At 42.8% G+C, this 27057-nt stretch overlaps 1 protein-coding gene across 1 annotated transcript in view; it reads right to left on the reverse strand.

Moving 5' to 3' along the window:
* Positions 1-7831: 7831 nt before the first annotated feature.
* The window catches only part of UNC13C (unc-13 homolog C), a 1168779-nt gene continuing 1149553 nt past the window's right edge, over positions 7832-27057 (reverse strand). Inside the window, exon 33 of the mRNA XM_069222447.1 lies at positions 7832-9189. Within this exon, the coding sequence (XP_069078548.1) occupies positions 8907-9189 (283 nt within the window). The 3' untranslated portion in view covers positions 7832-8906. The remainder of the gene's footprint in view (positions 9190-27057) is intronic.

Below are 27057 nucleotides of genomic sequence, written 5' to 3' on the forward strand. Positions count from 1 at the left end.
TGTCCTACCACTCAGCATTGCCCATCTGTACCAATAAAAATTCTGCCCCACATGTGTGGGTGTCCAAAGCAGAGTCAGCCTAAGAACGTATGAAAAATCCTGCCCTTTTGGACCCGCTTTGGTTCTCCCTTCAATTTGTACACGTTCTTGGCCCTTCCCTCTCACTGGCACTTGGCCCTTGGAATGCTGGGTCATAGGAAATTTGTGTTGTTGCAGTGATCCCACGCAGAAATATGAGGAAAATATGATTATTTTGCGAAAATTGAGTTTTGCAGGAGATTCTAGGGTAAGAAAATATTGGGGGAACCCGACACGCTACATCTCCCAGGACCCCCTACCCCCCACGGGGGTCTGGTTTTCAGAAATGTCTGGGGTTGATAATTTTTCCTGCTTGGCCGAAAATGTTGGGTCCAAAAACGCAGGTGTCCCCTTGCAGACCAGGTCACGTTGTGATGGATAATTTTGATGTCTTCACAATATGTTTTGGGACCTTCCCTGTCAGGGCACTTGGCCCACCCACACAAGTGAGGGAGCAGTTTTATTGGGAGAGTTGGGAGAATGCTGGGTGGTAGGAAATGTGTGGCTCCCCTCAGATGCCAGAACTTTCCATCACAAAAATGTGGGGGAAATGTGTTTTTTAGACAACTCTTGAGGTTTGCGATGAATTCTGGGAAACAGAACCTGGAGAGAGCCGCACAAGTCACCCCATCCTGTATTTCATTGGATGTCTTGCTTTCAAAAATGTTCAGGTTTGCTGGGTTTCCCTCGGGGCTGGCTGAGCTATGGTCTAAAATCCACAGCTAGGCATATTGCAAAAATTGGTCCGTTTTTAATGGTAAAATGTGATGTGTCCACATTGCATTTTGGACCCTTGTCTGTCACAGACACTAGACCTATCCACACAAGTGAGGTGCCATTTTTATTGGGAGAACTTGGGGAGTGCTAGGTGGAGAGAAATTTGTGGCTCCCCTCAGATTCCAGAACTTTCCATCACTGAAATCAGAGGAAATTTGTTTTTTAGATACATTTTGGGGTTTCACAGGCATTCTGGATAACATACCCTGGTGAGAGCCACACATGTCACCACATCCTGGATTACACTGGGTGTCTAGTTTTCAAATATGTACAGGTTTGTTAGGTTTCCCTAGATGTTGGCTGAGGTAGAGCCCAAAATCCACAGCTAGGCACATTGCAAAAAAAGGGTCAGGTTTTAGTGACAAAGGGGGTCATTCTAAGTCTGGCGGGCGGCGGAGGCCGCCCGCCAGACTTCCCCCTCCGAAATACCGCTCCGCGGTCGAAAGACCGCGGAGGGTATTCTAGATTTTTCCCTGGGCTGGCGGGCGGTCGCCAAAAGACCGCCCGCCAGCCCAGGGAAAAACTCCCTTCCCACGAGGATGCCGGCTCGTAATCGAGCCGGCGGAGTGGGAAGGTGCGACGGGTGCTGTTGCACCCGTCGCGTATTTCACTGTCTGCTATGCAGACAGTGAAATACTAGCGGGGCCCTCTTACGGGGCCCCTGCAGTGCCCATGCCATTGGCATAGGCACTGCAGGGGCCCCCAGGGGCCCCGCGACACCCCCTACCGCCATCCTGTTCCTGGCGGGCGAACCGCCAGGAACAGGATGGCGGTAGGGGGTGTCAGAATCCCCCATGGCGGCGCAGCGAGCTGCGCCGCCATGGGGGATTCAAATGGGCAACGGAAAACCGGCGGGAGAACGCCGGTTTTCCATTTCTGACCGCGGCCAAAGCGCCGCGGTCAGAATGCCCAAGGGAGCACCGCCGGCCTGTCGGCAGTGCTCCCGCCCCCGTTGGCCCTGGCGGTGCAACACCGCCAGGGTCATAATGAGGGCCAAAATGTGCTGTGTCCATTTTGTGTTTTGGGCCGGTTCCTTCATGGGCTATAGGTCTACCTGCACAAGTGTGGTAACATTTTTATTGTGACACTTTGGGGAACACAGTATAATAGAACAAGTGTTATTACCAATTGTCTTTCTTTACATTTGTGCCTTCCAAATTTAAGACAGTGTGTAAAGAAGAAGCCATTTTAAGAAATGCCCTCTGAATCCACTTGCTAGTATTAGTACCCCAACATTCAGAGATGGGCAATAACTGCTGCCTCTAAACTGCATGTCTTGTGCCCATTTCAGAAATACACAGGCTTCCTTGATACCTATTTGCACTCTTTATATTTTACCAAATGAATTACGGTATACCCAGTACACAATAAAAAACCATTGCAAGGTACAGCTAAGTTACTGGCTCTGGGTACCTCAGGTTCTTGGTTAACCTACAAGCCCTAATTATCCCCACAACCAGAAGGGCTAATTTCTTGCTCCCCTCTAGAGAAATCCACAAACCCCGGACCTTTAGACCCCGGATGTGGAAAAAAAGGACACAAATTTGGCATGGATACCTAATGTGGACAAAATGGTATGGGGGCCTAAGCCCGAACTACCAAAATAGGTAGGCTTAGAATTGGTGGGAGAGACTGCCTTGCAGCAAAGGATTAAAAGACCAGTGGAGTGTCAAGACTGTCTGTGATTGAGTGTTCATATGTGTTACACCATTTAAAATACATATTTTACTCAATGTTTGAGCTGTGGATAACTTGATTTGGCCTTTGACAGTTTGTTGTCCAACATCAGTTTTCAGTCTGTGCTGTGATATACTCGACCCTCAGGTTACACATAATATGAAAGGACTTAACAAATTTACAATTCTGATGGGTTTCAATCAGCAAGGCACTGTTTCATTATAGTGCATTAAACAAATTACAATTAAACTTACCTCACCTCATTGTTGCAATTCACAAAGATGGCCACTGTACGAATACCATTTTTTATTTGCAGACAATGCTGGATTAATGACTCTGGCATATATCTCTGTGCATTGCCTGCTTTCTGCATAGCTGATCAGTTTAGGGAAAAGGTACAGTACATTAATGAAATGAACATAAAGGTTAGGGCTTTGGACACCAGGCATCTGTCAAGGAAGCCATTGTGAAGTATCTTTGACGGTTGTGAAATATGTTTAGTATATATTTTAAACGTCCATGAACATACCTCAATAAACACATTTTCATTACCTCTGTCTGGTAATGAACGACTATATTGTACTGCTAATTCATTGATTTGATAGTCCAGGTTTACCCAGCAAAGGCTGCTTCTGCAGCACATTGTAGATCAGAAATTTATGATTATACTTTACTCAGTCTGTTACAGTTAATGTGATTAATGTATTAGGGAGCGTGCCTACGCTGTGCCAAGTTACAATAATGCATCAACCCAGGAATGAACTAGGAATTCATTTTCTCTCAGATATATTACTATAAGATCTATGCCATAACCGGCCAGGTTGTAGAAAAATATTTAGTTGTAAACTTCCTGCAAATCGCCCTATCATAACAAAGAAAAGTATCGAACTGGTTATGTTAAACATTTTCTGGTCTATCTTCCAAACAGCATTCTAATGAAAAGCTAACTTTGTTAAATCGATGTAAGTGGAATGGAAGATTATTCTTAAAAAGCTAATCCCTCTGAATTGCGGATTTTGTACATAAACGTTCGGTTGTATGGTTTGCTAGTCAAATCATTTATAGAAAAGTAGCTCAGCGATAAGTGCTCTACTTGTACGCTTGAAAATGACAAACTGATTTTTAGGATTGTGACACACTATTTTGTTATTGTTTCCGTAACAAGAAACGATATTGGAAAATGGTGATCCAAATATTTAGAAAGTTTTTCTTTGTGTCTCTTGGTGCTCATACAGATGGTAACCTTTTGTCTATGCGGTGTTTGCAAAGAAGGAATAATATTGTAATATATGTAAAGACACTTGTATTTGCCGTAATTAAATACATGTAACTATCAAAAATATAATACAAATGTTTTCTGTCTTTACTGTATCTCGTGGAACTTTCAGATTACTACCCAACGTTTCAATAGGTTATATGATGTTATTTTGCTATTAGGGCCGATACATAATTAGATTCCAGAAAATAAACAGACATTGTTTGATTAATTAATGTCGAACAAATTCTGAATTGCTCTTCTTTTTCTCAATGATTTCACAAATTCATGCACATACACATTCAAGCATTAGATTTAATATGTAAAATGTCTGAGCACAATAGAGTAATGAGATATTTCACCAAGAGTAACGGTAGTTGTAAATCACTAGTGTCAAAACACATTTCTGCATGAGGCCTAGCCATGTTATAGTGTGCGAAGAAAGCTGTACAAGATAAGGTCAAAACAGAGCATCTTGTGAAACACTCTAGGTGGCACTTAAGCGATGCAATAATGCAATTGGGATTTTTCAATATCTACTTGTTAATCTAATATTCTACATAAGACTAAAAGGTTTATTATTAGCATAAGGGCCAGCAGCACCACGTTTGCCAAAACATAATTCAAGCTAAGGGAAATAAACAATAAATATATTTTAATTCCTGCCCTTCCTGGCCTTGGGCTGCAATGTTGCTGTACTTGCTTGAGAATAATTAGCTGACAAAAGCTTCTAGCCACGAAACGAAATACAGTACAAGCTGCAAAGCTAAACTGTGAAGTACTCTCATTTGTTGTTCCTGTGCTCTGACCTAAAAACAAATAGGGCCACTTTGTATATTTTATAGCTAAGAATGATATCCACTAGCTTGCTATAGAACAGGCTTCAAGAAAATGGAGCTGCAAAATATCCATCTGTCATATTGCCCATCCTTATATTAGTCAACGTATATAGCCCTATGTTTTAGTGTTTTAATGAACCATTGTACACTTCTAAACAATGAAAAATACATAGATTTTTACAGCTTTATGTCTCTGCATGGAACACAGCGTGTTAACAGAGATTTGAAAAATGTTTGCTACAAAAAGAGGCAAGAACAATCATGTTAGACTTGGCATCCTTGGAATGGTCTCCCCTAACTTTTTGCCTGTTTCCCAGGTTGTTGATATTTGCTGGACTCTGTTTGTGCCGTTTTTGTTACTCTGGGGACTTTACCACTGCTATCCAGTGCTAAAGTGGAAGTGCTCCTATGTAAAATGTATGTGTAATTGGATTTCCATGATTGGCATATTTGATTTACTGGTAAGTCCCTAGTACAGTGCATTAGAGGTGCCCAGGGCCTGTAAATCAAATGCTACTAGTGGGCAGCACTGGTTGTGCCACCCACATTAGTAGCCCTGTAAACATGGCTAAGACCTGCAAATGCGGTGCCTGTGTGTGCAGTTTTAAACAGCCAATTCGACTTGGCAAGTGTACACACTTGCCAAGACTAAAACTAACCTTTTCTTACATGTAAGACACCCCTAAGGTAGGCCCTAGGTAGCCGCATGGGCAGGGTGCAGTGTATGTTTAAGGTAGGACATATACTAATGAGTTTTATATGTCCTGACAGTGAAATACTGCCAAATTCGGTTTTCACTGTTGCAAGGCCTATCTCTCTCATAGGGTAACATGGGGGATGCCTTTAAATATGATTAAAGCATAGATTTCATTTGGGAGCAGATAGACATGCGGAGTTTGGGGTCTCTGAAGTCACAATTTAAACATATATCTTTTAGAAAGTAGGCATTTTCTTGCTTAAATCATTCTGTGACTCTGCCTGTTTGTGGATTCCCTATCTGTCTAAGTTGACAGTTGGGCTGTTTGCAGCTCTCTCTAGACAGTGACACAAAGGGAGCCGGGGTGTAGCCTGCATATCCTGATGAGCCATCTGTGCTAGGAGGGAGGGAGGGAGGAGTGGTCACTCAGACCTTAAAGGGCTGTGTCTGCCCTCACACAATGCAGTCTCCAACCCCCTGGTGTGTGTTTGGGGTCTGGCTTGGGCAAGGCAGGATCTCACAAACAAGAGAGACTTTCCTTCGAAGTAGGCCTACTTCAAAGGCAGAAAGGGGTATAAGAAGAGCACCCAAACCCCTGAAAATTAGATCACTTCTGGAATCAAGAGGAACCTCTGCCAAGGAGAAGAGCTAAGGGGAAGTGTTGACCTGCCTGTGACTGTCCTTTGTGGAGCTATCCTGCAGTCTCTGCTTCTGCCTGTGAAAGGGGACAAAGACTGGTCTTTGTTGTGCATTCCTGCTTCTGAAGAATCTCCAAGGGCTTGAACTGAGCTTGCCTCCTGTTGTTGAAGTCGCAGGGACACCAAAGCCTTCTCCTGCCAGCACCTGAACTCTCTGCTGTGACTCCAGCCCTACCAGGTGGTGCCCTATCCAGTTCATGGGCCCCTGAAAGGTGATGCTGGCAGACCAAGACTGAAAATCCATGCACAGACTGCTGTGCGGGGACATTTTTTGATGCACCTTCCATGGCGCGGCTGATAAAAGATGTGCCACCGGTTTTGCGGCTGAAATCGACGCTCCACTTGCATTGCAGTTGGAAGAATGACACACAACACCCACTAACAGACGATGATAATGACGCAAACCCCATGCAGTGCAGTTTTGTGATACCGTGCAACCAGATTTTCAACGCAACATCGCTAGACGCAGAAAAACAATGCAAAGCCTGCCCGGACAAGAGGTGCCTATCTGGATCAACTCATCGCTCTCTTGTGGGAGAGGAGAAATGACACACACCGACCCGACCGGAGGAGGAACGATGCACGGTCTCGCTTGAGAGTGAGAAATCAACGCATTGCTGGCCTTTTCCAATGCACACTCACCCGTGAGGTGTTATTTTGATGCTACCATGTACTTTTGTATGCTAACAACGCTCTCACTGTTTTCTAAAGGATTTAAGACTCTTTTGCTTTTTAAATTCATAACTTGACTTGTGTATTTTGGATTTTTGTTGTTTGGTCTTGTTTTGTTTAGAGAAATATTATCTTTTTTTCTAAACCTGTGTTGTGTTTCCACAGAGTTACTGTGTGTGTTGGTACAAATACTTTACACATTCCTTTTGAAGTTAAGCCTGCCTGCTCGTGCCAAGCTACCAAGAGGGTGAGCGGGGGTTAACTGAGGGTGGCTCCCCTTTACCCTGACTAGAGTGAGGGTCCTTGCTTGGACAGGGGGTAACCTGACTGCCAACCAAAGACCCAATTTCTAACAAATCCCTTTGCCTGATTCCATGTGGTTGGCATACACTTTTCCTCACTGGAACAAAATAAATTTTCCTGCCTGAAGAGCTGGATACTAGATGGCAAGGCTCCAGTTACATCTCAGAACATTCCTGCTTTACTATGTGCAGCATTTTAGCTGCGTTGTCATGCCAGTGTTCTTTTGTTTACTTAGTCTCTGGACTGTATACTTGTTTTGTGCAGCAAAACTACTGTAAAATGTGAGTTTATTATCCAAAATGAAGCCTGTATATAATGTACACATTTATAGAAAATGTTAATGTAGACAAAGTAATGTGTTGCTTTTACAGTGGATTATGAAGGAGCAAGAAATGAGTCATTAGTGGCCTACTGTGGTCTAATACCTTTCATTTGGACACAACAAATGCAGGATAATAGGAGTATGTTCTAGATTAATAAGGTACGCTAGAGATATTCATTCATGCAATGAGAAAATGTACCATCATTTCATGAGAGAGGAGGTTATCTCTATCCAGAGGTTTGGTAGTCCATCTTTATGTTTTTTTAAACCACACATTAACCAAAAAAATCGTGGGCATGTGAATTATTCATTTCTAATTAAATTTGATGTCCCAGTTGAAAATAAACCCCACTCTCCTGTCAGTGGGCTTTTACTTGAAGCTCAATTATTGACATATTTCTGCCTGATAAAGTTGAACGTAAAATTCTTTAGAAGTGCTGGAATCTGCAGAAACAGTTGCCCACTAAATACTGTCAAGGCCTATTGTATAGCAGGATTACAAAAAATAGATTGCACGCACAGTTTCTTCATACTTTATTTTACAATGTCTCACTAAATATATTTACAAGACATGACTTTCCCTCAGTGCAATACATAGTAATGTTGCATAAATACAAACTGTTGGACTTTTCTGAAAAAATTAAAAGAAACACTTAACTGGTATTACAGCTAAGTATGTAAAGCAACAATTATAGTTGTCAATAGTTAAAATGCTAACTGCATAATTAATTCTAGAAATGATCCATACACCAGCCTTCCATCTCCCAATTCAGTCATCTCTATTTCATTTAAAAAAAGACATCATGTAAAGAAAATGGGCTGAACTGTATGTCAGTTTTATTTCTATAGATAATGATTTAGTTATATACAAATGCAATGTCACTTTGGCAGTTTCTGAAGATCAATGTTATTTCAGTATATCAAACATCAATAATAAACTCTGTTTATCAATGCTAAGTTTAGGATTGCTGTAACTGGATGTCTTCACAGTGATATATCAGAAAAAGTGAAAAAGATCTACATAAAAGTGTGCCACCTTTTTCAGTTTGTTTGCAAAACAATCATTACTAGAGATCAGATTGGGAATTACAAAACTACAAATGCTAATGTGAAAGTCCTCAGATATAACAATGGTAAAAATGAGTTTTAGTATTTTTTAGCAATGAAAGCTGAAGTTAAAAAAAATGGTGTATAACCTAATGGAGGCAGTAAGCAATAGAAAATAAATAGAAAAAAGAGAAAACAATCCAAATTAAAGGTTAATCAAATGGTTATTGAATGTAATATGTGTAGATGTTGAAGCAGAGGATTGAACTCTAACTTGCAAAATCTGCAATAAAATGCTTTTTTTGATAACATAATTTTGGCACTTTATTTGAACAAATTTTGTCCAAAGACCAAAATATGTATGAAATGTATACATCTCCTAAACATATCTTGCAAATATAATCCTTAGGTACTGGCAAACACTGATGTATATTTTAATAAACATTCCCACTGATTTGCACATGCATGCACTATTCAAACACCAACACCGCATTGATGTATCTATGTTCCTGGATTTGACAACTTTCATTGCTTTCACATTTTAGATTTCCTCGGGAGAGCGAGTGTCTGATTTGAGTTTTACAAATTCTTTAGCAACTTCATCATTTGTCCTTTGGGAAAGAATTCTCAGGATTGTCAAGCCTGTCTCATCCATAAAGATATTTTTCATCAGAGGGTACCAGGAAGCACAGCTACCTTTTTCTGCCATGCTCTGCAGTTGGATGACTGTCATTCCAATAATGCGATCTTCTCTAGCGAAGCAGTAGTCCTTCACTGAAAGATGGAGTTCATAAGCCCCTGGGCCATCTTCATTACTCAGAATACTGTTTGAAGTAAAAAAAAGTATGCAATAAGTTCAACATTAGTATGATCCCCGAAATAGTTTAGTATTAACAGAATGACATTAAAATAGCATAATCTATGTTGGTCAGGCCAGACATTGAAATTCCATTACTCGTTTGCTGATAAGGCATTATTTATGTGGCTGTTTTAGATGTATAGCAATAGAGTTATAATAAAAACCACACATGAAACAAAAACAAAAACTTAAATGCATCCATATGTGGACCAGGTAGGGTGGGGTACCATAGTCCTTAGTGGAGGTTTGTGTTTCTTTCATAAACGGCTCACATTCTAAATTCGCTAAACATATGTTTATGCTTTTAGAACGTTTTATTGCAGACAAGGTTCCTCTTTGAGATGCTGAGAAAAAAGTAACAAGGGTATAAATATATCAAGGTTCTATGAAACAATTATTACATTTTGAAATCTTTACTTGTCACGACTTTGATCTATTCGGGTAAGGTAAGATTCTCAAGAATCACTGAATATCACAAATGATCCATTTTTTTATCGACAAAATATTCATCAATATACATTTATTAATAATCAAACATTACAAATATCAAAGCGTTTTGTAATACATTCTATAGGCATATCTAATTAATAGAAAAGTGCTACTAAATTGCGTAAACCAATCACACACTCCATGCAAGCTAAAGTTGGGGAGGGAAAGATGGTATGAAGTTTATGATTCAGCTAACAACCTTGAAACTTGTCTCTTATTAGTGCTTTTACAACTTCCTAAAAGTATGTGAAATTTACCACTAGTAAACCTCTGTGGTTTTAGTGAAGGCAGATGTTCTTTTGGAGAGGTTTTGTTTGTGATAACTTTGGCACCATTCAATGAATCTGCACATTTCCCAATAAAAGACATTCAAATTTAGGTTGGGCATGGCAGATCCATCAAGAGGGGGGAAAATAGGAGTTGTCAAAATGAGAGTTTTCCCGTTTTAACTCCTGCAGAAATCATTTCTCCCATCTACTGAAAGAAATGGCTCAGCTGAATTACACCATACTTGGCATGCAAATATGTTACTCGGTTTGGTGTGAATCCGGTCAGTAGTTTTTGAAACAATAGTATTTGAAAAATGTTTCAGGATGGACTTGAAAGGGGCGAGAAATTACAGGTTTTTTTACAGATGGGCTGTAAATCCAAGTACGCAGACCATCTATGGAGAGAAGGTAAAGAATTTGATTGGATGAGTGAACCTTTTTTTCTCATCATCTATTTCAGGTCCATTAATCCAAAGCCAAGTCCCTGGACCCAAAACTTAATTCTGGCTGGCTGTAAAAGAGGAAAATCTGAACCTGCTGTGGACTAATTGGGATTATTATTCCTACTGTTAATCAGATTGCCTAATACTCCTAGGAACTGAGGCCCATACACTGCAGACCCTCGGTTGAAACGACCAAGAGCTGAGAATGCTTGCTGGTCCCAGGGAGACCTAGGATGTGAAAAAATGTACTAGCGTGCTTATGGGTAGCTCACAACTGCTCCTGTGTAGCCACCAATACACAAGACCAAACATCAACAGGGTCCTGTCTCTAGAGAAATACTGAAGAGAGATAAACAAATCTAACCATGTCCATCAGGGTTTATGTGGTGACTTGTTCACAGGTGCCTGATGCAACCACAATGGGATTGAAAGTATTCCCTTTTTCTCAAGGTGGTCCATCAGTGTTTGTTTTTTTCTCTGTCCTTGCCCATGTGTGGACTGCTCTATGTGGACAGCTTGGGCACCCTAAAGTCACTTTAGTCAGGCTAGTCAGGCTAGCTCCTCCACCTGTCCCTTATAATTGCTCAAGTGGCAGAGGATTCCATGCTCTCTCAGGAGGTCCCACAGTGCATGGCACCACACAAAGGATGTAGTTATCCCATCTAGGATCAAATTTAGCCAGCATTGCCAAAGGAATATCAACTGTAATTGAACTGGCTGACCTAAATTGGAGCGACGATAGGCTGTTTTTACTATGGTTTTCTTCTATTGGGTCTTCATAGTACATGACAGGCACCAGGTGTGCTAAGGGGTTCCTGACCCCTACATTTTTGGAACAGCTTCTAGTTGATTTAAAAAATGCTCTTTTAAATAGTTTTTTCTGTTTCCTCCTTTTGGCACCAGTGAGAAGAAAGGTACTATGGGAGCTGCCCTCCTTTCCTGTATCCTGGTAGTCTTCTAGCCTGGAGTTGTCCTGAAGCGGCAGCTCATGGCATTCAAATCCAACTACTCTTACGGCTAGCACTCCCCAGACATCCAGGTCTCCTTGCCATTTGCAGGGTAACATTTTGCTCAGCAGCATCCTGGTGTACCACTTCTACATCACAGCAAACTAGGACTAGCCGCCAGGAAACCAAGGGCACATGTTTCTTTCAGGGGCTTCAGCAAGCTCAGTCCCCACACTGGGACAGCTAATGCCGCTTGTTCCAAGGAAAGAGTTCACAGACATCTAAGAAGTCCTCCCACTCCAGAGAGGGGTTCATCAGCATGCTTGTGTGACCATATGCTTCTCGACACTTGTCTCAGTTTTTTTCTGGTGCAGAGATTTAAAAATGGAGTTAGAGAGTTCAAGAATGTGCCATTCTCAACCAAATCCAGATATGCCATATCACACTAAGGGGAAGATTTATACTTTTTGACACAAACCTGCATTAGCGCAGGTTTGCGTAAAAAAGTATAGCGCCGGCAAGTGCCATTCCATGTACATGGAGAGGCGCTAGCCAACGCTAAGGCCCTGTTAAAGGACCTTGTAAAGGACACTAACAGGGCCAGGGAGCAGTAGGGGGAACCAGGCCTTGTGCGCCAAATTATGGCGCTACACTGTTTAGAGGAAAGAAAATTGCCTCTACGCAGTGTAGCTGCATTTTCTGGCACACAAGCCCCATGGACATGACTCCTGTCTTAGTAAAGACGGGAGCCGTGGCCACCACCCCAATAGCCATGCCCAGAAGACAAATGTCCCCTGGGCATGGATATTGGGGTCAGCACCGTGCGTGAGCTCCAAGTAAGGGCCCCTGAGCGGTGTTTGGCAAAAAACAAAATACTCACCCAGACTTACCTGGTGTGGGTAGGGGTGGGTGGGGGTGTCACTGGCGACAGGGAAGGGCACCTGTGGGCACCTTCCACGGTCTCCGACCATGGAAATCTGCCTACAGGTCCCCTTATGCCTGCCCAGACACAGGCATTAAATAATGGTGATAAGGAAGCTTAGCGCCATTATTTAATACCCCCATCCCCTGTGCTGGGTTTTAGCACGGGGGGATAAATATAGTGCAAAGGCCATATCGTCCTTTTCTGGATGGGAACGCCTACCTTGCATCTTATTGGCTTAAGGTAGGTTTTCCCCTCCAGATAATGACGTAAACTCCATTACTTTGGCACTAGACGTGTCTAGCGCCAAAATATAAATATGGAGTTAGGTTTGCGCTGAATTAGCGTAAAAATGACGCTAATTCAGCACAAACCAAGTATAAATATGGACCTAAATTCCTACTTGACACTATCTGGAAGCAGTTCACACACTGACAAACCCTCCTGCATAACATTTAAAAAAAATCCAAAATGGTGATTTCAACAAAGAGGTAAAAAGATTTCTTCTTTAAACATGACTGCTCTCCAACATTTTTTTTCACTTAAAGACTTCACATGGAACCCCTAGTTTGAGTGTTGCCAGAGTTCTGCCTTTTTTTACTTGAGAAAAGCATGTCCTGTTGTGTTAAAGACAGACAGCTACTTAGTAGATATCTTCCACCCCTCTCTCTATTAGGACAATGCTATTCCCTCCAAATGGGCCTAATGTTGAGATGGAGGTATTGACCTGCCAGCTGGCTAAGAGAGTAAATAATTTAGGGAAGCAGGATTTTTCAAAACCTGAATCCCATTAAGGCAGTCTCAAGAAAATTATTCTAGTTTAAGAAAAAAATATGCACATGGCCAAAAATGATACTGCTTGTGTTTGAGACCTAGAAAGATATGGGAAAAATTGCATCAATGGCTTTTTTATGTTCAAGGTAAGCATGCTTATCCAAAGTGCAGACACGGTTAACATGCTACAGATTTACATTTTGAGAAAAAGAAAGGGGACATTTCTTTTTGGATTCCTAGTTGAATTTCAAGACCTAAACAGGCCTAATCAATGTATTTTGAGTCTCATCAGCAACATGGCTGCAGTGTATAGATGCCAGTTAACTTCACCGCCGCAGGGGCCACATTGGAGAAGACTCCGTCACACAGACTACTCTGCTCTACAGCGCACATCATCAACGTGCCACACGGGATGCCTGTTAATTTCAGCGCTGCAGGAGCCACATTGGATCAGACTCCATCAACCAGACTTCGCTGGGACAGCCAATTGTGGAAGCGCTATAAAGCACACACTGTCAACATTTCATGCAGGACGTCAGTAAATTTCACTGTCAAAGGAGCCACATCAGAGTGGACTCCATCTACCAGACTGCCCTGGGGCTCCCAATTGTGGAAGCACTATAAAGTGTACATTGTCAACAACCCCACGTGGCCCGGGCAAAGACCAGACCAAGAGAGGGCCGTCTGCAACCGGTCAGTGCCAGGAAGAGGCAGGGCAGGGCCACTCTCTTATGCCCTTTATTAGCCCACTGACTGTTCTCTCTTCTTTTTCTGGTAACTCCGTTTGGGGAAGCACTGTGTTCCCTATAGTGCAACTGTGAAGTCTTCTCCTCCTTTTGTCCTCCGTGTTCCATTCGTTTGTTGCTTAGTGACACTGCTCTTTATTCCTGGGTCAAAGAAAGGCAGTTAATAACCCTTTGGGCGCTGGGAAGGAGCCCAAGTCATCTCATCACCATGCGTCTCAGAATTGTACCCTTCAAGCAATTGAGGATTTAATAGTGGAAGTCGCAGACATTTTCCATCATGGGAGAAATCCTTTTATGCTACAGGCACCCAAGGCTACTAACCACAAGAAACTTACCCCAAGATTACCCAAACCTAAAAGGGAAAGTCAAGCAGCACTTTCCTTAGTACAATAATCTCTATTTATGCAAATACACCAACTTTTAGGGATTCAATGCCAATGCTCCCCACCATTCCAGGTACGGTTACTAGGGGATTGCCTTAGGAATGCTTAACAGCCAACTAAGAGTGTTCCTCAATGCCGCCCAGCCATCATAGCCTTGCAACTGGGGAGGAAGGGGGAAAGGACAGGGCTCATACTGGCCTGGGCCCTATTGCCCCTGTACTCACATGCCTGGATGGTTTGAGAGCTATTTTAGGGTCCTTGAGGAATGACCTTAGTAATATTAAAGATGTTGTTTTTGCACTAAACACACAGGTTACAAACCTTTTTGTAACTAACAACAGACTTTTGGAGAATTGTTTGGCCAAACAACCATGTAACCTTTGTATTCACTAAGACTGCCTAGATGACCAGCCCATGAGTGTTTCTAATACAGTTAATCCTGGTGGTCCTCTTCAGGGCTGTCTTGCTACTTCTATTAAACTTCCAATTTTGAGTCCTGTGGCTCCTCCCCTATTGTCACTGCCCTCAGCTGTACAGGTCATGGGACCTTTTACTGATAACTCTAATGCTGACCTTGATGGGTGGGACCACTGTCTCATGCTTTTAATTCAGGCCATCCCCTTATGCCTCTTGCCTCAAACAGGACTCAAATGAGGGCCATTTCAGGTGTACGTCAGGCCATGTCATACCAACCAAATGAATCTTCCTCTTGACTGCACATCTTATGTGGTGGTTTTAGTAAACATGCCTCCACTTAAATCAGACGCCATTGAAGAACTTTCATAGTTAAAAAATAAAGTTACAAATTGGTTCACCAGGGGGGCAGGTGTAGAAAATTAATATTTACACTCAAATTAATATAATACAAAAGATCGGTTGGGTGGGGCAGGAACTAAACCCTTCCATGGCAATTACATAGTGGTGACCTTGAGAAACAGCAGGACTGCTGGGAGAACTTTGGTCTTTTCTGAGGGGTTGGAAGGCACTACCACAGGTATTGGGGTGTGGCCACTTAGATTCTTTTATAGGCCAGACTCAGTGCTTCATGTGAGACTGCCCAGGTAAATTCTCCCTCAGAAGGACCAAGTCCTACATGAGGCCCATCCCAGGTGTTCCATGAAGTCTCCCCCAGTTCATTTGCTCTAATTGATTTGAGGACTTCAGCTCACTTGAGGACATAGACTGACTACCTCCCACAGAATGTGATGAAGATGTGGCCCTGAAAAGAGGGGGTGGTGTTTGTCTATTGCCTGGGGTTGACCTCTTAGTTTCCTTTCCTGAAAGACTGCAAGGCTGAGGAGAAGGCCAAGAATTTGCACTTGCTTGATTTTGTTAGGACACATCATATTCTGGCTCTTCAAGAATTCTGGGCGGTTAAGACAACACCTTTCATTTAAGGTGTTGGCCCCCATTTCACCCAGGCATACCATCTGCTTCTGGGCATGCTAAGATGGGGCTGTGAACCCTAATTTGTTTGACCCTGAACTGTTTACTGGTTAAAAAACTCTTTATATGTAGGGGCAGAATTACTCACTTTTCCTGAGAAAACTAATTTTCTGATTTGAAATATCTATAACCTAAATGGACACTCCACTTGCCCCAATGTCATTACATATATGTGCAAGATCATAGAGAAATATAAGACTCCTTTTTGGTGCCCGGTTTCAGTTTCATCTCTTATACCCCAATTGTCACCTTGGATAACTTCAATCCATCCTTGTTTTAAGGTGTGCCAGATTTTTCAGGAACCCCCTTTGGAAGTAGGTTCCACAACTACTCACATTGAAGATTCGATTCTAGGGAACTAGGCAAACCTACTAATTCAGTCTTTGAACCTGGCCATACCTAGAGTTCGGGTCAATTTCACTTATGTTGATAAGGGCTATGAATCCATTGTGGACTACATTGTGAGTTCTTCATTTCCTACCAGCTTTTTAGTTGACTATTGGACTCGGTGGACCGGTTGGAGTGATCATAACCCTTTAGCATTAATAATAAAGCTATGACAACATAGTTCCACTTTGTCAGCTCCTCCCACAAACCTCCATGCCCATGTAGACCAAGGCAGATGCCTGAATTTGATGAAGGTGATCCCAGAGGTGTTTTGTAGAAACCTTTTTTGGCAGGTAAGTAACAAGTTAGGTTGCTGCCTTAAACCTGACTCAGCCCATAGTCCGGTTTTGCATGTTTTTTCTATACTCTGCAATAAAGTGGGGGTAGGTCTTACTGTCCCAACTTTAGGCCATATGTCTCCTTGGGGCATTGTTAGTTTGATGAGTACTGGTCTAAATCCCACTGTGACTTGCTGAAGAATCTTAAATATTCCCCAAGGGATAGAACTGAAGTGACCTGCCAACCAGCCATACATAAAAAGACCACAAAGCCCAGAAAGGAATCTCCAAGGACGATATCTGGGACCAGTTACAGAAAGCTAGTGATCTCAATGACAGCGTCTCCTTTTGGAGAACTATTAAGCACCCTTTTATGGCAGTTGAGGGTGCCCCTACTCTCATTTCAGTAACTGATGAAGTTCAGTGGTTTGAGGATTTCTCCCACAACTACTCCTTTGAGTTAAGCTTAGAACCCATGGCCAAATTGGATGCCATAAGGGACACGGGTGACCTTAACATCACATTGTCGACTGAGGAAGTGGTAAGTGCCATCCAGTGCCTAATTAGGTTCCAGGCCACGATGGAGTCCCTGCAGATCTTTTTAGGAGGTACATTGATATTTCGGGCCCACTACTGACCACAGTTTTAAACGCAGCCGCCAGCCTGTTTTCTACCTGTTCTTGGCCCATTCTTCCATCGCCCCATTTTTAAAAAAACGAGATCGGGCTGACACAAGATTTTATAGGTCCATCTTCTTGGTTGATATAACTGTCAAGGTGGTAGGCCAAGCGATCCTGCAAACGCTGTTGGTTTGGGCAAAGGAAAGCAATATAATGTCTGATCTGCAGTAAGGAATCAGGCCTGGCCTTAGGACCATCAACCACAGCCTGACTTTGCACTTATTCATTCAAAAATATACTGTGGCCAAAAAAGGCTTGAACTTCCTGAGCTTCATGGATCTTGACTCGGTCTTCGATCAGGTGAATTGGGCTAAGCGTTGATCCATAATGACGTCTCTGAGGGTTGGCCAAGCCCTGTTCTTATTTCTGGCAGATATCCACAGTGACATTCAGCGTCTATGAGGTGGGGGGGCAGATGGCTTCTGCACAAAGCTTTTTTCTAATAGCAGGGGCGTTAGGAAGGGTTGTATTTTGCCCATTTTGTTCCCACCATTTACATAATGGTAGTTGGTGCCAAACCTGCCAAGCAGAAAGCCCTTTTCTGCAATAACTCTAGGACTGTCCAAACTTTCTATGGTTTTGTACAAGTAAATGCAGAACATAACTTTAATGTCCCTATAACCTTTGTTTTTTTCAGTGACTAACTATATAAGCTAGAATACATGGACAGATATACAGATGATTGTGTTGTTTTAAAAACAAAAATATTGGTAGGAATTCTGACACAAAACAGTTAGATCTCAATTCCACTTCAGAAATCTTACATCAGTCAATGAATCCTAATAACATTTAATTACATTATTACATTCATTTAGAACTTGTAATCAAGAAAGAAAAAATATTTGAATTGCCGATATAGTACACTTCGGGGTTTGTATAGTACCCCATAATAATTGTCTGACAGGTCTGAATTTTATTACATCTGTTAACAAAATGCCAATGGACAGCTAGTAAATTGTTCATTACACACCAATTGACATAACATCTGAATAAACATGGATATGCTACCAAAATAAACACATAAATTCATGGATGCCCCTAGTGGAATGCCAAAAATTATATTTTCAAACTGGAGTGTTCACTTATCACTATCATCTGAAAGTCAAAGCCATTTAGGATAGCAACATTATTCAAGTCTATGGATTGTGCACAATGGATGACTATTTCTCACTTTAAATCATATTGAGCTCACAAATGTCATTAAACATTAACCTACCAAAACATTATGATTACTCAGTATGGAGAAAATATTTTCATGCAGACAAAATCTTATGAATTTTTCATTTTGGAAAATGTTATGTCGCCAAATGGCATGCAATATTCTCCCACAAAACTGATGCATTTAAATCACATATAATGTAAATGAATGGTAAAGTGCTTATTCACATTCCCTATCTTCAGCTTTGAGGTCTAAATGTAAATTTAAGTACTGCACATTTCTGTATATTCCTATCGGTAGCATGGGTTTGTGGCAAGAATCATCATTGTATCAGCATATACCTTCACTACATTTAATAACATATGGGAGTCAAGGCTCTTCTAACAGGGCAAAAAATGTGACAGATGACAAAAATGCCTGAATCCCAGAAAGAAGAGCTCAACCTGCCAGTTAGGAAAGAGAGTCACACATGGCCAGATCATCTTATTGTAAAAATGTACAAGAATTCCTAAACTTAATGAGGAATAATACTGAGGGGCCCCAATGCCAAATGTAGAGAAATAGTCCTACACAACGTTAAATGCCATGACAAATATTCTGGGGAAGGATGATAGATTGCATAAGTGGCATACATTAAACGTTAGTGTTCTGGAGTGATGTGGTATTGGGGGCTGTGAATGAATCGACCTCCACCTATTTCATTATCAAGGTTCAAAGAATATTGCAGACCAGGAATTGAACATGAGGATCATGCTCAAGACAGGATCACATGTCCTAGGAAAGTGCCAGCCTGATTGAACATCAGGTCAATGCAGTGAATGTAAAAAAGTTGTAGGACAGAGTGTTAACCTTGCCCACTCTTTGCTACTGCAAACAGTAATGGTGCCCCCAAATAAAGCCCAGTGCTATCTGTATATTGCTAAAACAGATTGAAGCTATGGTGTACAGACTGATTTCACAACAGAAAACCACTCTCAAATGCTACCAATAAAAGCCACTCGTATGCCATAATCACAGGCTGAGTGCCCTTGTTTCTGGTAATATATTTTGATATTGATTATCTCTATCTTTAAACAGATTTGTATGATCAATGCATGTAGCTTGCCAAGGTTGGAGTGATACACCTGAAATCCCCATGTGCATTTTTTATTATTTATAGACCTGTTCACAGTCCTAGGTGGCTTAAAATAGAAAAGAATACTAACCATAAGGTAAGGAATAAAAAAATAGCAACCTCTATCAGCAATGACATCCCTCACAAGATAACAGCTAAAAAAATGAACCCCAAGAAAGGTTGGTCTAAACATTTGCTGGACTATGTTCAACAACTAGATGTGGGGCCCACTGGACACTTTTTTTGTCAGGATGCGGAAGAACATAGCTCCAATTGTCAGAACCCATTTGTTGGCCACAGGGCACACAGTGACAATGGGCCTCAAGTGTGTGCATGTTGGGATGATTGACCTATGATGTCCTGCAAACTGGGTAAGTATAACTTCAGCATTTGGCTCTCAGTGGTATTGATGGGAGGAGTCACAGGAGTCTCAGATAGGCAATGTGTGGGTGCTCAGAGCTAAACATTCACACAGCAGCACAATAAATGAATGTCCAACCCATTGACCTTCAAGAAAGAAAAGTACTTTAATGTATAGTACAACGGAATAATAGATACAAATATAGTCACAATAAAATTTAGAATCTTGAGTGTTGTTAGGCAGAGCTGCTCTTCTATCTGTCATCCCTCCCTGGCTCCCCCTTCTTTTCAACTGGGTCAATCCTCTTTCAGGATAGAGTATTAGTGTGATTTGGGGCCTGGGGCAGATCTCCCCTCTAAATGCTTGCACTCAATCTCTTGAAGTCTTTTCAGCCTGGCTGCCTTCTCAACATCCTCACCCTTCTCCGACTTCTGGGAGATGACTCATTAACAGCAAATCTATCTGGGATCTCTGTGCTTGCTGCTGAAACATACACCTGGCATGCACAGATCCAGTTTCCTCCTTCGAAGGGGTTCCCAGTGATTTTCGTTTGATCTCGAGTGATTGGGAGCAGAGGTCGCAGCTGAAGACTTGATCACTAGACAAATAATTAAGCCCTATACAGCTGCTCCCCTGGATCCAGTGTGGTCATATTCGGGCAGACTCGCTGGACTTTATTTGGTGAGGCACAGATTGATCTTTAGCCTGTGATGAGGCAGAGTACAGAGTGCACTTGGGATGGCAATGCAGATATATACAGGTCAAACGTCTTGTGGCAATTCAGCCACACACCAGCTAAAATCTGTTAACGAACCAGCCACGTACAGGCTGCTGTTTTTTGAGTAAGGATCACAACTCTGACTGAGCCTCAGTGACCTCAGATCACAGCCCTGACTAAACCTGAATGAACCTGAGTATTAACAGTTCCCACCAGGAACCACTATGATGTAATGAAAAACCCATAGATACTGTGTCAACATATCACTTCAGTCTTATTTCTCTGGATATTCTATAGACACCTGGGATATGCAGGGTAACAGGCTCCTTCCCTCTTCCAGCAGGCAGTCAGTCTACCAGATGCTTCAGAGCACATATAGAGCTCTTTCATCAAGAGGTTGAACTGAGCTGATATCTTGTTCACTTCTGGGAAATTGCCTATCAGGCAGACGCACACTATAGTTGAAGATCAGTCCTCTGAATAGTCTGTAAAGGACTTCTTACATTGGCATTTGATGACTTGGAATAAGAACAATAAGTGAGGTTTTGTTGTTCCCATTTTACAGATAAGAAGCAGCCAAGAGATGTGTATCCACTATGTTTATCTTCAGAACCAGTTCAAGGTGTTTTTCCTTTCAAGTGGTCTTCACAGGCTGTTCGCCAGACCAATTTGTTGTGTACAGCAAAGCCCTGTGCAACCGGGTAGTCTAAAGCCTGAAGTAGCCACGAACGAGGAATAAAGAGGTTTGAGGTGTATGCACCCAGCTGTCATCAGACAAACAGAGTGTGATCATGAAAAGACAAAAGACCCTTCATCCCTACCACTCCTACTTGGAAGACTTCACGAAGCCTAATCAGAAGGACCTTGCCAAGCAAAAGGCCAAACTGAATTTCTTGATTCTATTTTACTCATTTCAGTGTGTAGGATTCCTCCCTCCAGCTTCAGCAATGTTTGTGTGAGAAAGTACCTTCTTTTACATGGTCCTTCTTATTTTGTGTGGACTAATGGTGCTGGTTTTTGCCAATGTGTATTGGGACAATTCTAACCAGGCTCCAGTGCAAGTGCTCTGATACCCAAAACATGTGGATATTGGCTAAAACCCTTATTGTCACCTTTAACTGTCCTATAACACCATATTATATGATTCCTAGAACATACCCATGGCATGTAAAGTTAAATGTCACCTATGGACAAGAGCACTACTGTTCCTACCTCTAGAGTGAGAAGACAAACATGACCTTAGGCCTACTACTGTAACCTACTTGCTGATGTTTTAAAACTGCTAGCAGACCTGTCACATTAATCCCTTTTAAACATGAATAATCACCCCCTATGAAGGCCTTGTAGCCCACAAGGCAGAGTGCATGCTATTTACAAGCAGGACATGTAGAAATTCAAACCTAACAAGCCCATATAGTGACTAGCACCTAAAATCTTTTTCCCTTGTAGTAATAATGCCTAGCCCATAGAGAATCAATCAGAAGCAATAATACATATTAATTCTGTTATCTAGGTCTAAGGATCAGTAAGGGAACTATTTATAGGACTGTTTAATATTTATTAAAAACCCAACTCCATGGTGAATTTGGATTTTTATAAATGCTAAGGAAAAGAGACTTTTAGAATGTGGCATGTTCCCTGCCTGAGGCCCCTGAAGGCTAATTTGCAGTAGCCTCAAAGTGTCACTTGGCTGGTGACTAGCCCTGGTGAGACGTGAAAATGCTCTCAGAACAGAAAGAAAAATCTGGTTGTTGGGAGATGTTTGTTCCTCAGGCAGGAAGAGCATCTGGACTGTGGCAATCAACTTAATTGACTTCTAAGGGACCACTTCTGTCAAAAGCAGATGTCTGATAACAACTTCACAGCTCACTTCTTTTGTCCTATCAATCAGGCATTCACCAAAGCCAGCACTGAGAAATCTTCTCACAGAACTGTTTGAAGTGACCAAGCAGGAGGGGATTGGTTATTTCCCTGGTCACACCATTCGGTGGGCACAAATGCTCTGCGCCAGTGTAAATGAGTTTCTTGAGCATGAATTTAGTAAATGTTGTTCTCTGTGGGGTAGTCTGTAGTAGGGCACACAGAAATGGCTGCAACAGTGGGAAGGGTCACTCCTGGGAACTTTTAACCCATTGATTAAAGAATGGCCAGAAGTCACACCCACCCACAAGCTAGTGCCAGGCATGAATACGATATCACCTGGCACCCTCCTCAGAACATTACTGGATTGTGGAAGAAGAGAAGATGAACTGTACCTGCTGTTTGAAACTTCTGTAGATACCTGAATGTCTGGACCTGTTCCCACGTCTACCTAAGACAACAAAGAAGTGGACTCCAAGGGTCAGTGAGATGACTTCCTGTGTCAGCTACAAGGCCACAACAAGCTCGAAGCGTCCTTTTTTTTGAAGAGACCAACTGCCCAACACCAACTGGACCTGACCTGGTCCCTTTTTATAGACTCTGCTGAACTCAGTCTTGACCCCCATGTGCTGTTCCTGAGGTCCTGAGAACAATGGCTCAGTCTAATTCGACTTCTCCTAAAATCCTTGAAAACCTGACACTTAAAAACGTTTTGGACTTCAAAAAACCTCCACAGGATGGGGATAAACCTGACAAACTGATCCACCCAGGTGTATTGCTGCTGGGCTGAGGAAACAGGTTTCCCCTGCTTGGATGTTCTCTGCAACAGCAAATCAAATTAGCAGGACCTCATTGAGAATTAATCCGGCCTTGTGGATCCCTTGTTGGATACAACCCACATCTTTGCGCTACTGAAGATTTTTAAGCTCTTCATAAGAGACTAAAGGCCTCATTATGAGTCTGGTGGTCCAAGGACCACCAGACTCATAGTGGGGGTCAGACTACAGCACTCCTGGTGGTGGGACTGCCACACTATGACCCTGGCATTCCAACTGCCAGGAGGCCGTTAGTCCCAACAGGGCTGACGGCGGTTGAACTTGTGCTCAGCGATGGTAGTGCTGAGTTCTGCGCCACCATGCTGTGCATGACATCCATAAAGAAGCTTGCAGAAAGGGAGTGCTGGGGCTACAGGGAGGACACTGCACTACCCACGACCATGCCGTGGGAAGTCCAGGGGCTCCATGAACAGCACCCTGGGAATGTTCATCGTCTGCTTTACAGACTATGCGCATTCCCAGTGTGCTGGTGTGCTACAGTATTGGCCTTGGCTCCCTTAAGCCAAAACCAGTCCCGGAGCAATGTTCCCACTGGGGTGACCAGCAGTAAAGTTCTAATACAATGTTCCAGCCGGTCAGCTGGCAATATGACTGGGGCTAGACCCTGATAGTAAAAGTCTTGACAAGGCATGAAACCAAAAGTATGCAGCCAGTGAAAAAACTTCCCTTTGCATGAAATTTTAATTTCTTATGATCTAATCTTTTCTCACCAAAACAAGCAGCTTCACCGGGACCTCATCTAAAACATCATGATGCCCTCCTCAGATACAGCTGAAGAATTTTGACTTACAGAAAAATGACTAAGTCCCAAGGTAAAATAGGGGCTGAACCCTGTTGACCCACATTGGGGCTAAGTGTTTTTTTATTCTATTTTTAGATCAAAGTTTCAAAAATCATATCTCCTCTTACCTTTATTGGATTTTTGTCATATTGGTACCATTGCACTCATTAAATTACCCTTAAATTAAGTCTATCTGCAATGTTCCATAGCTACCCAGGGATTAACTCAGGTTTAAGTTACTGAAGCCTGTAAAGAGACTTGTTATGGACTACCAGCTACCCAACTTAATGATTTATTTTCTCACAGTTAGCAATACACTTCCACTGTCTGGAAAAAAAACTCCCCGCCGTCTTACCAAAAGGCCAGACTTAGGGTATCCAAAAGGCCTCTGTTAGATATGGGGTCTTCGGTTGGCAGTCAGGTTACCCCCTGTCCAAGCAAGGACCCTCACTCTAGTCAGGGTAAAGGAGAATTACCATCAGTTAACCCCTGCTCACCCTGTTGGTAGCTTGGCACGAGCAGGCAGGCTTGACTTCAGAGACCAGTTATAAAGTATTTGTACCAACACACACAGTAATATAGTAACAGCACCACAAAATGACTCAACACAGGTTTACAAATATTGCCAATATGTATCTAAACAAAACAATCCCAAAACAAGGAAAATTCCAACATACACAAGTCAAGTTATGAATTTTTAAAGATTAATCTAAAAAATAGTGCTTAAACACAAACACAAAATGCTTCAATGAGGTGTTAACACGGAGTTGCGATGGAGTCGTTCCTAACAATCCAATGCCAATGGTGCCGGGTACAGAGTCACAGAGACCTCCAGGTAGAGTACCTTAGTAAACTGTGAGAATAAGTTGGTGCGCGAAGTCAGGGTGAAGGAGCGGAGGCATCATGAAGAGGCTTCGGGTCCTTGCTGCACAGTGGTGGAGGAGAGGTGGTGTCAGTGCGAAGCACTGAATCCGAGCACTTCAGGTGGCTTCGGTCACAACGTGGTGCAGTGACTTCTATGTAGTTGCAGACTTCGGCGGGGCTGCAGCGGTGTTGGGCCTGCAAAGGTCGTTGCACTCCAGCGAGGACCACAGAGTCGGTTGCAGATGATGTCACGGGATTATGGCAGCAGCCTTGGTCTGGAGTCATCTGAAGTCTGTAGTCTTAGATTTTTGCCAGCTTCCCCTTTAAAGGGCCCAGGGACTGGATAAGGCACCACTTGTCAGGGCAGGAGACTCAGCAGAGAGTCCAGGTGCTGTTAGGGAAAGTCTTTGATGGCCCTGAGACTTCAGAACAGGGGGCAAGCTCAGCCCAAGCCCTTGGAGATTTTTCTGAAGCAGGAATATACAACAAAGTCCAGACTTTGTCCCCTTTCAAAGGCAGAAGCAGCAACCGCAGGATAGCCCAACAAAGCATAGTCACAGATAGAAGCAGCACTTCTCAGCTCTTCAGATCTTCTCCTTGGCAGAGGTTCCTCTTGATTCCAGAAGTGATCTCATTTTTAGGGGTTCTGTGTGCTCCTGTGTTAGAAATGGGGTCTTTGGTTGGCAGTCAGGGTCCCTCCTGTCCAAACAATGAGGGTAAGTCACACACAATCCAAAATATCATGTGCCCACCCTCTGGTAGCTTCGCACTGAGCAGTCAGGCTTAACTTAGAAGGCAATGTGTAAAGTATTTGTGCAACAAGTCATGCAATAACAGAGTATAAACACCACAAAAATACACCATACAGGTTTAGAAAAATATTGAATATTTATCTGATTAAATGCAGGTCAAAAACAATCATGATTTGTTAAGTACAAGTTGAAATATCACTTTAGAAAATTATAAAAAGAGTCTAAAGTTCGTAAAAGTAATAAGTGTCTCTTGCAAGCACAAAGCACCTGCTTTGCGTCTAAATTATCCAGAAGGGACCGCAGAAGAGGAGATGCATGGAAATTGGGGAGGTTTGCGTCGGTTTCTCTGGGCGCCCACAGACAATGCATCGATATTTTTCACGTAGCCAGGGCCCTGCGGCAATTTCCGGTGCACAGACTTTGATCCTCTTTGGGTTGTGGGGTATTTGGATGCCCCCGGCATTATACAGAGAAATCCTGGGCGTGCAGGACGAAGTCACAGGAGCTGCGTCGATACGGTGGGCGATGCTTCGATCCAGTGGGCCCTGCATCGAAGTTCCGGTCACAATGCTGGCGCTGCACTGATCTGCACTTGGAGAGCCGGGCTGCGTCATTCCAGTTCAGTGTGCAGTGATTTTCTCACCGCAATGCAGGCTGTGCGTTGTTTGTGGCAGGCTGCGAGTCGAAATTTCGCCACACAAGGAGTTCTTTGCAGAGATGAAGTCTTTTTGTCCCTGAGACTTCATGAAACAGGAGGCAAGCTCAATACAAGCCCTTGGAGAGCACTTCTCAGCAGAGCCAGAGGGCAGCAAGGCAGCATGGCAACAGCAAGGCAGCAGTCCTTCTCAGAAAAGCAGTCCTGGTGAGTCCTTTGGGCAACTGGGCAGTTCCACTTGGCAGGTTGCAGGTTCTGGTTCAAACTTACTTTCCCAGTGGTATCTTGTCCAGAAGTTGGTAGGGTCAGAGGACCTGTTCAAATACCTAATTGTGCCTTTGAAGTGGGGGAGACTTCAAAGAGTGGCTTAGAAGTGCACAAGGTCCCCTTTCAGTTCCATCCTGTCTGCCAGGGTCCCAGTAGGGGGTTTGGCAGTCCATTGTGTGAGGGCAGGCCAATGACCTTTGACATGTAAGTGTCAGGCCCTTCACCCTCCCAGCCCAGGAACTCCCATTCAGTATGCAGATGTGTGCAGGTGTGATGACTGAGCATCCTGTGTGTGGGGTCGTCTGAGTGAAATGCACAAAGGAGCTGTCAACTGACCCAGCCAGATGTGGATTGGAAGGCATAGAAAGGTTTAAATGCAGAGAAATGTCCACTTTCGAAAAGTGGCATTTCTAAAATAGTAATATTAAGTCCAACTTCACCAGTCAGCAGAATTTTGTATTACCATTCTGGCCATACTAAATATGACCTTGTTACTCCATTCAGATCAGAATCTACCACTCAAACAATACTTGAGGGTAGCCCTAATGTTAGCCTATGAAAGGACCAGGCCTCACAGCAGGGTAAAACAAATGTGGGAGTTTTACACTACCAGGACATATAAACTACACAGGCACATGTCCTGCCATTTCCCTACATAGCACCCTGCCCTGTGGTTTACCTAGGGCTTACGTACGGGGTGAC

This window comes from Pleurodeles waltl, chromosome 3_1 (genome assembly GCF_031143425.1).
Source record: "Pleurodeles waltl isolate 20211129_DDA chromosome 3_1, aPleWal1.hap1.20221129, whole genome shotgun sequence".
In the NCBI taxonomy this organism is placed as follows: domain Eukaryota; kingdom Metazoa; phylum Chordata; class Amphibia; order Caudata; family Salamandridae; genus Pleurodeles; species Pleurodeles waltl.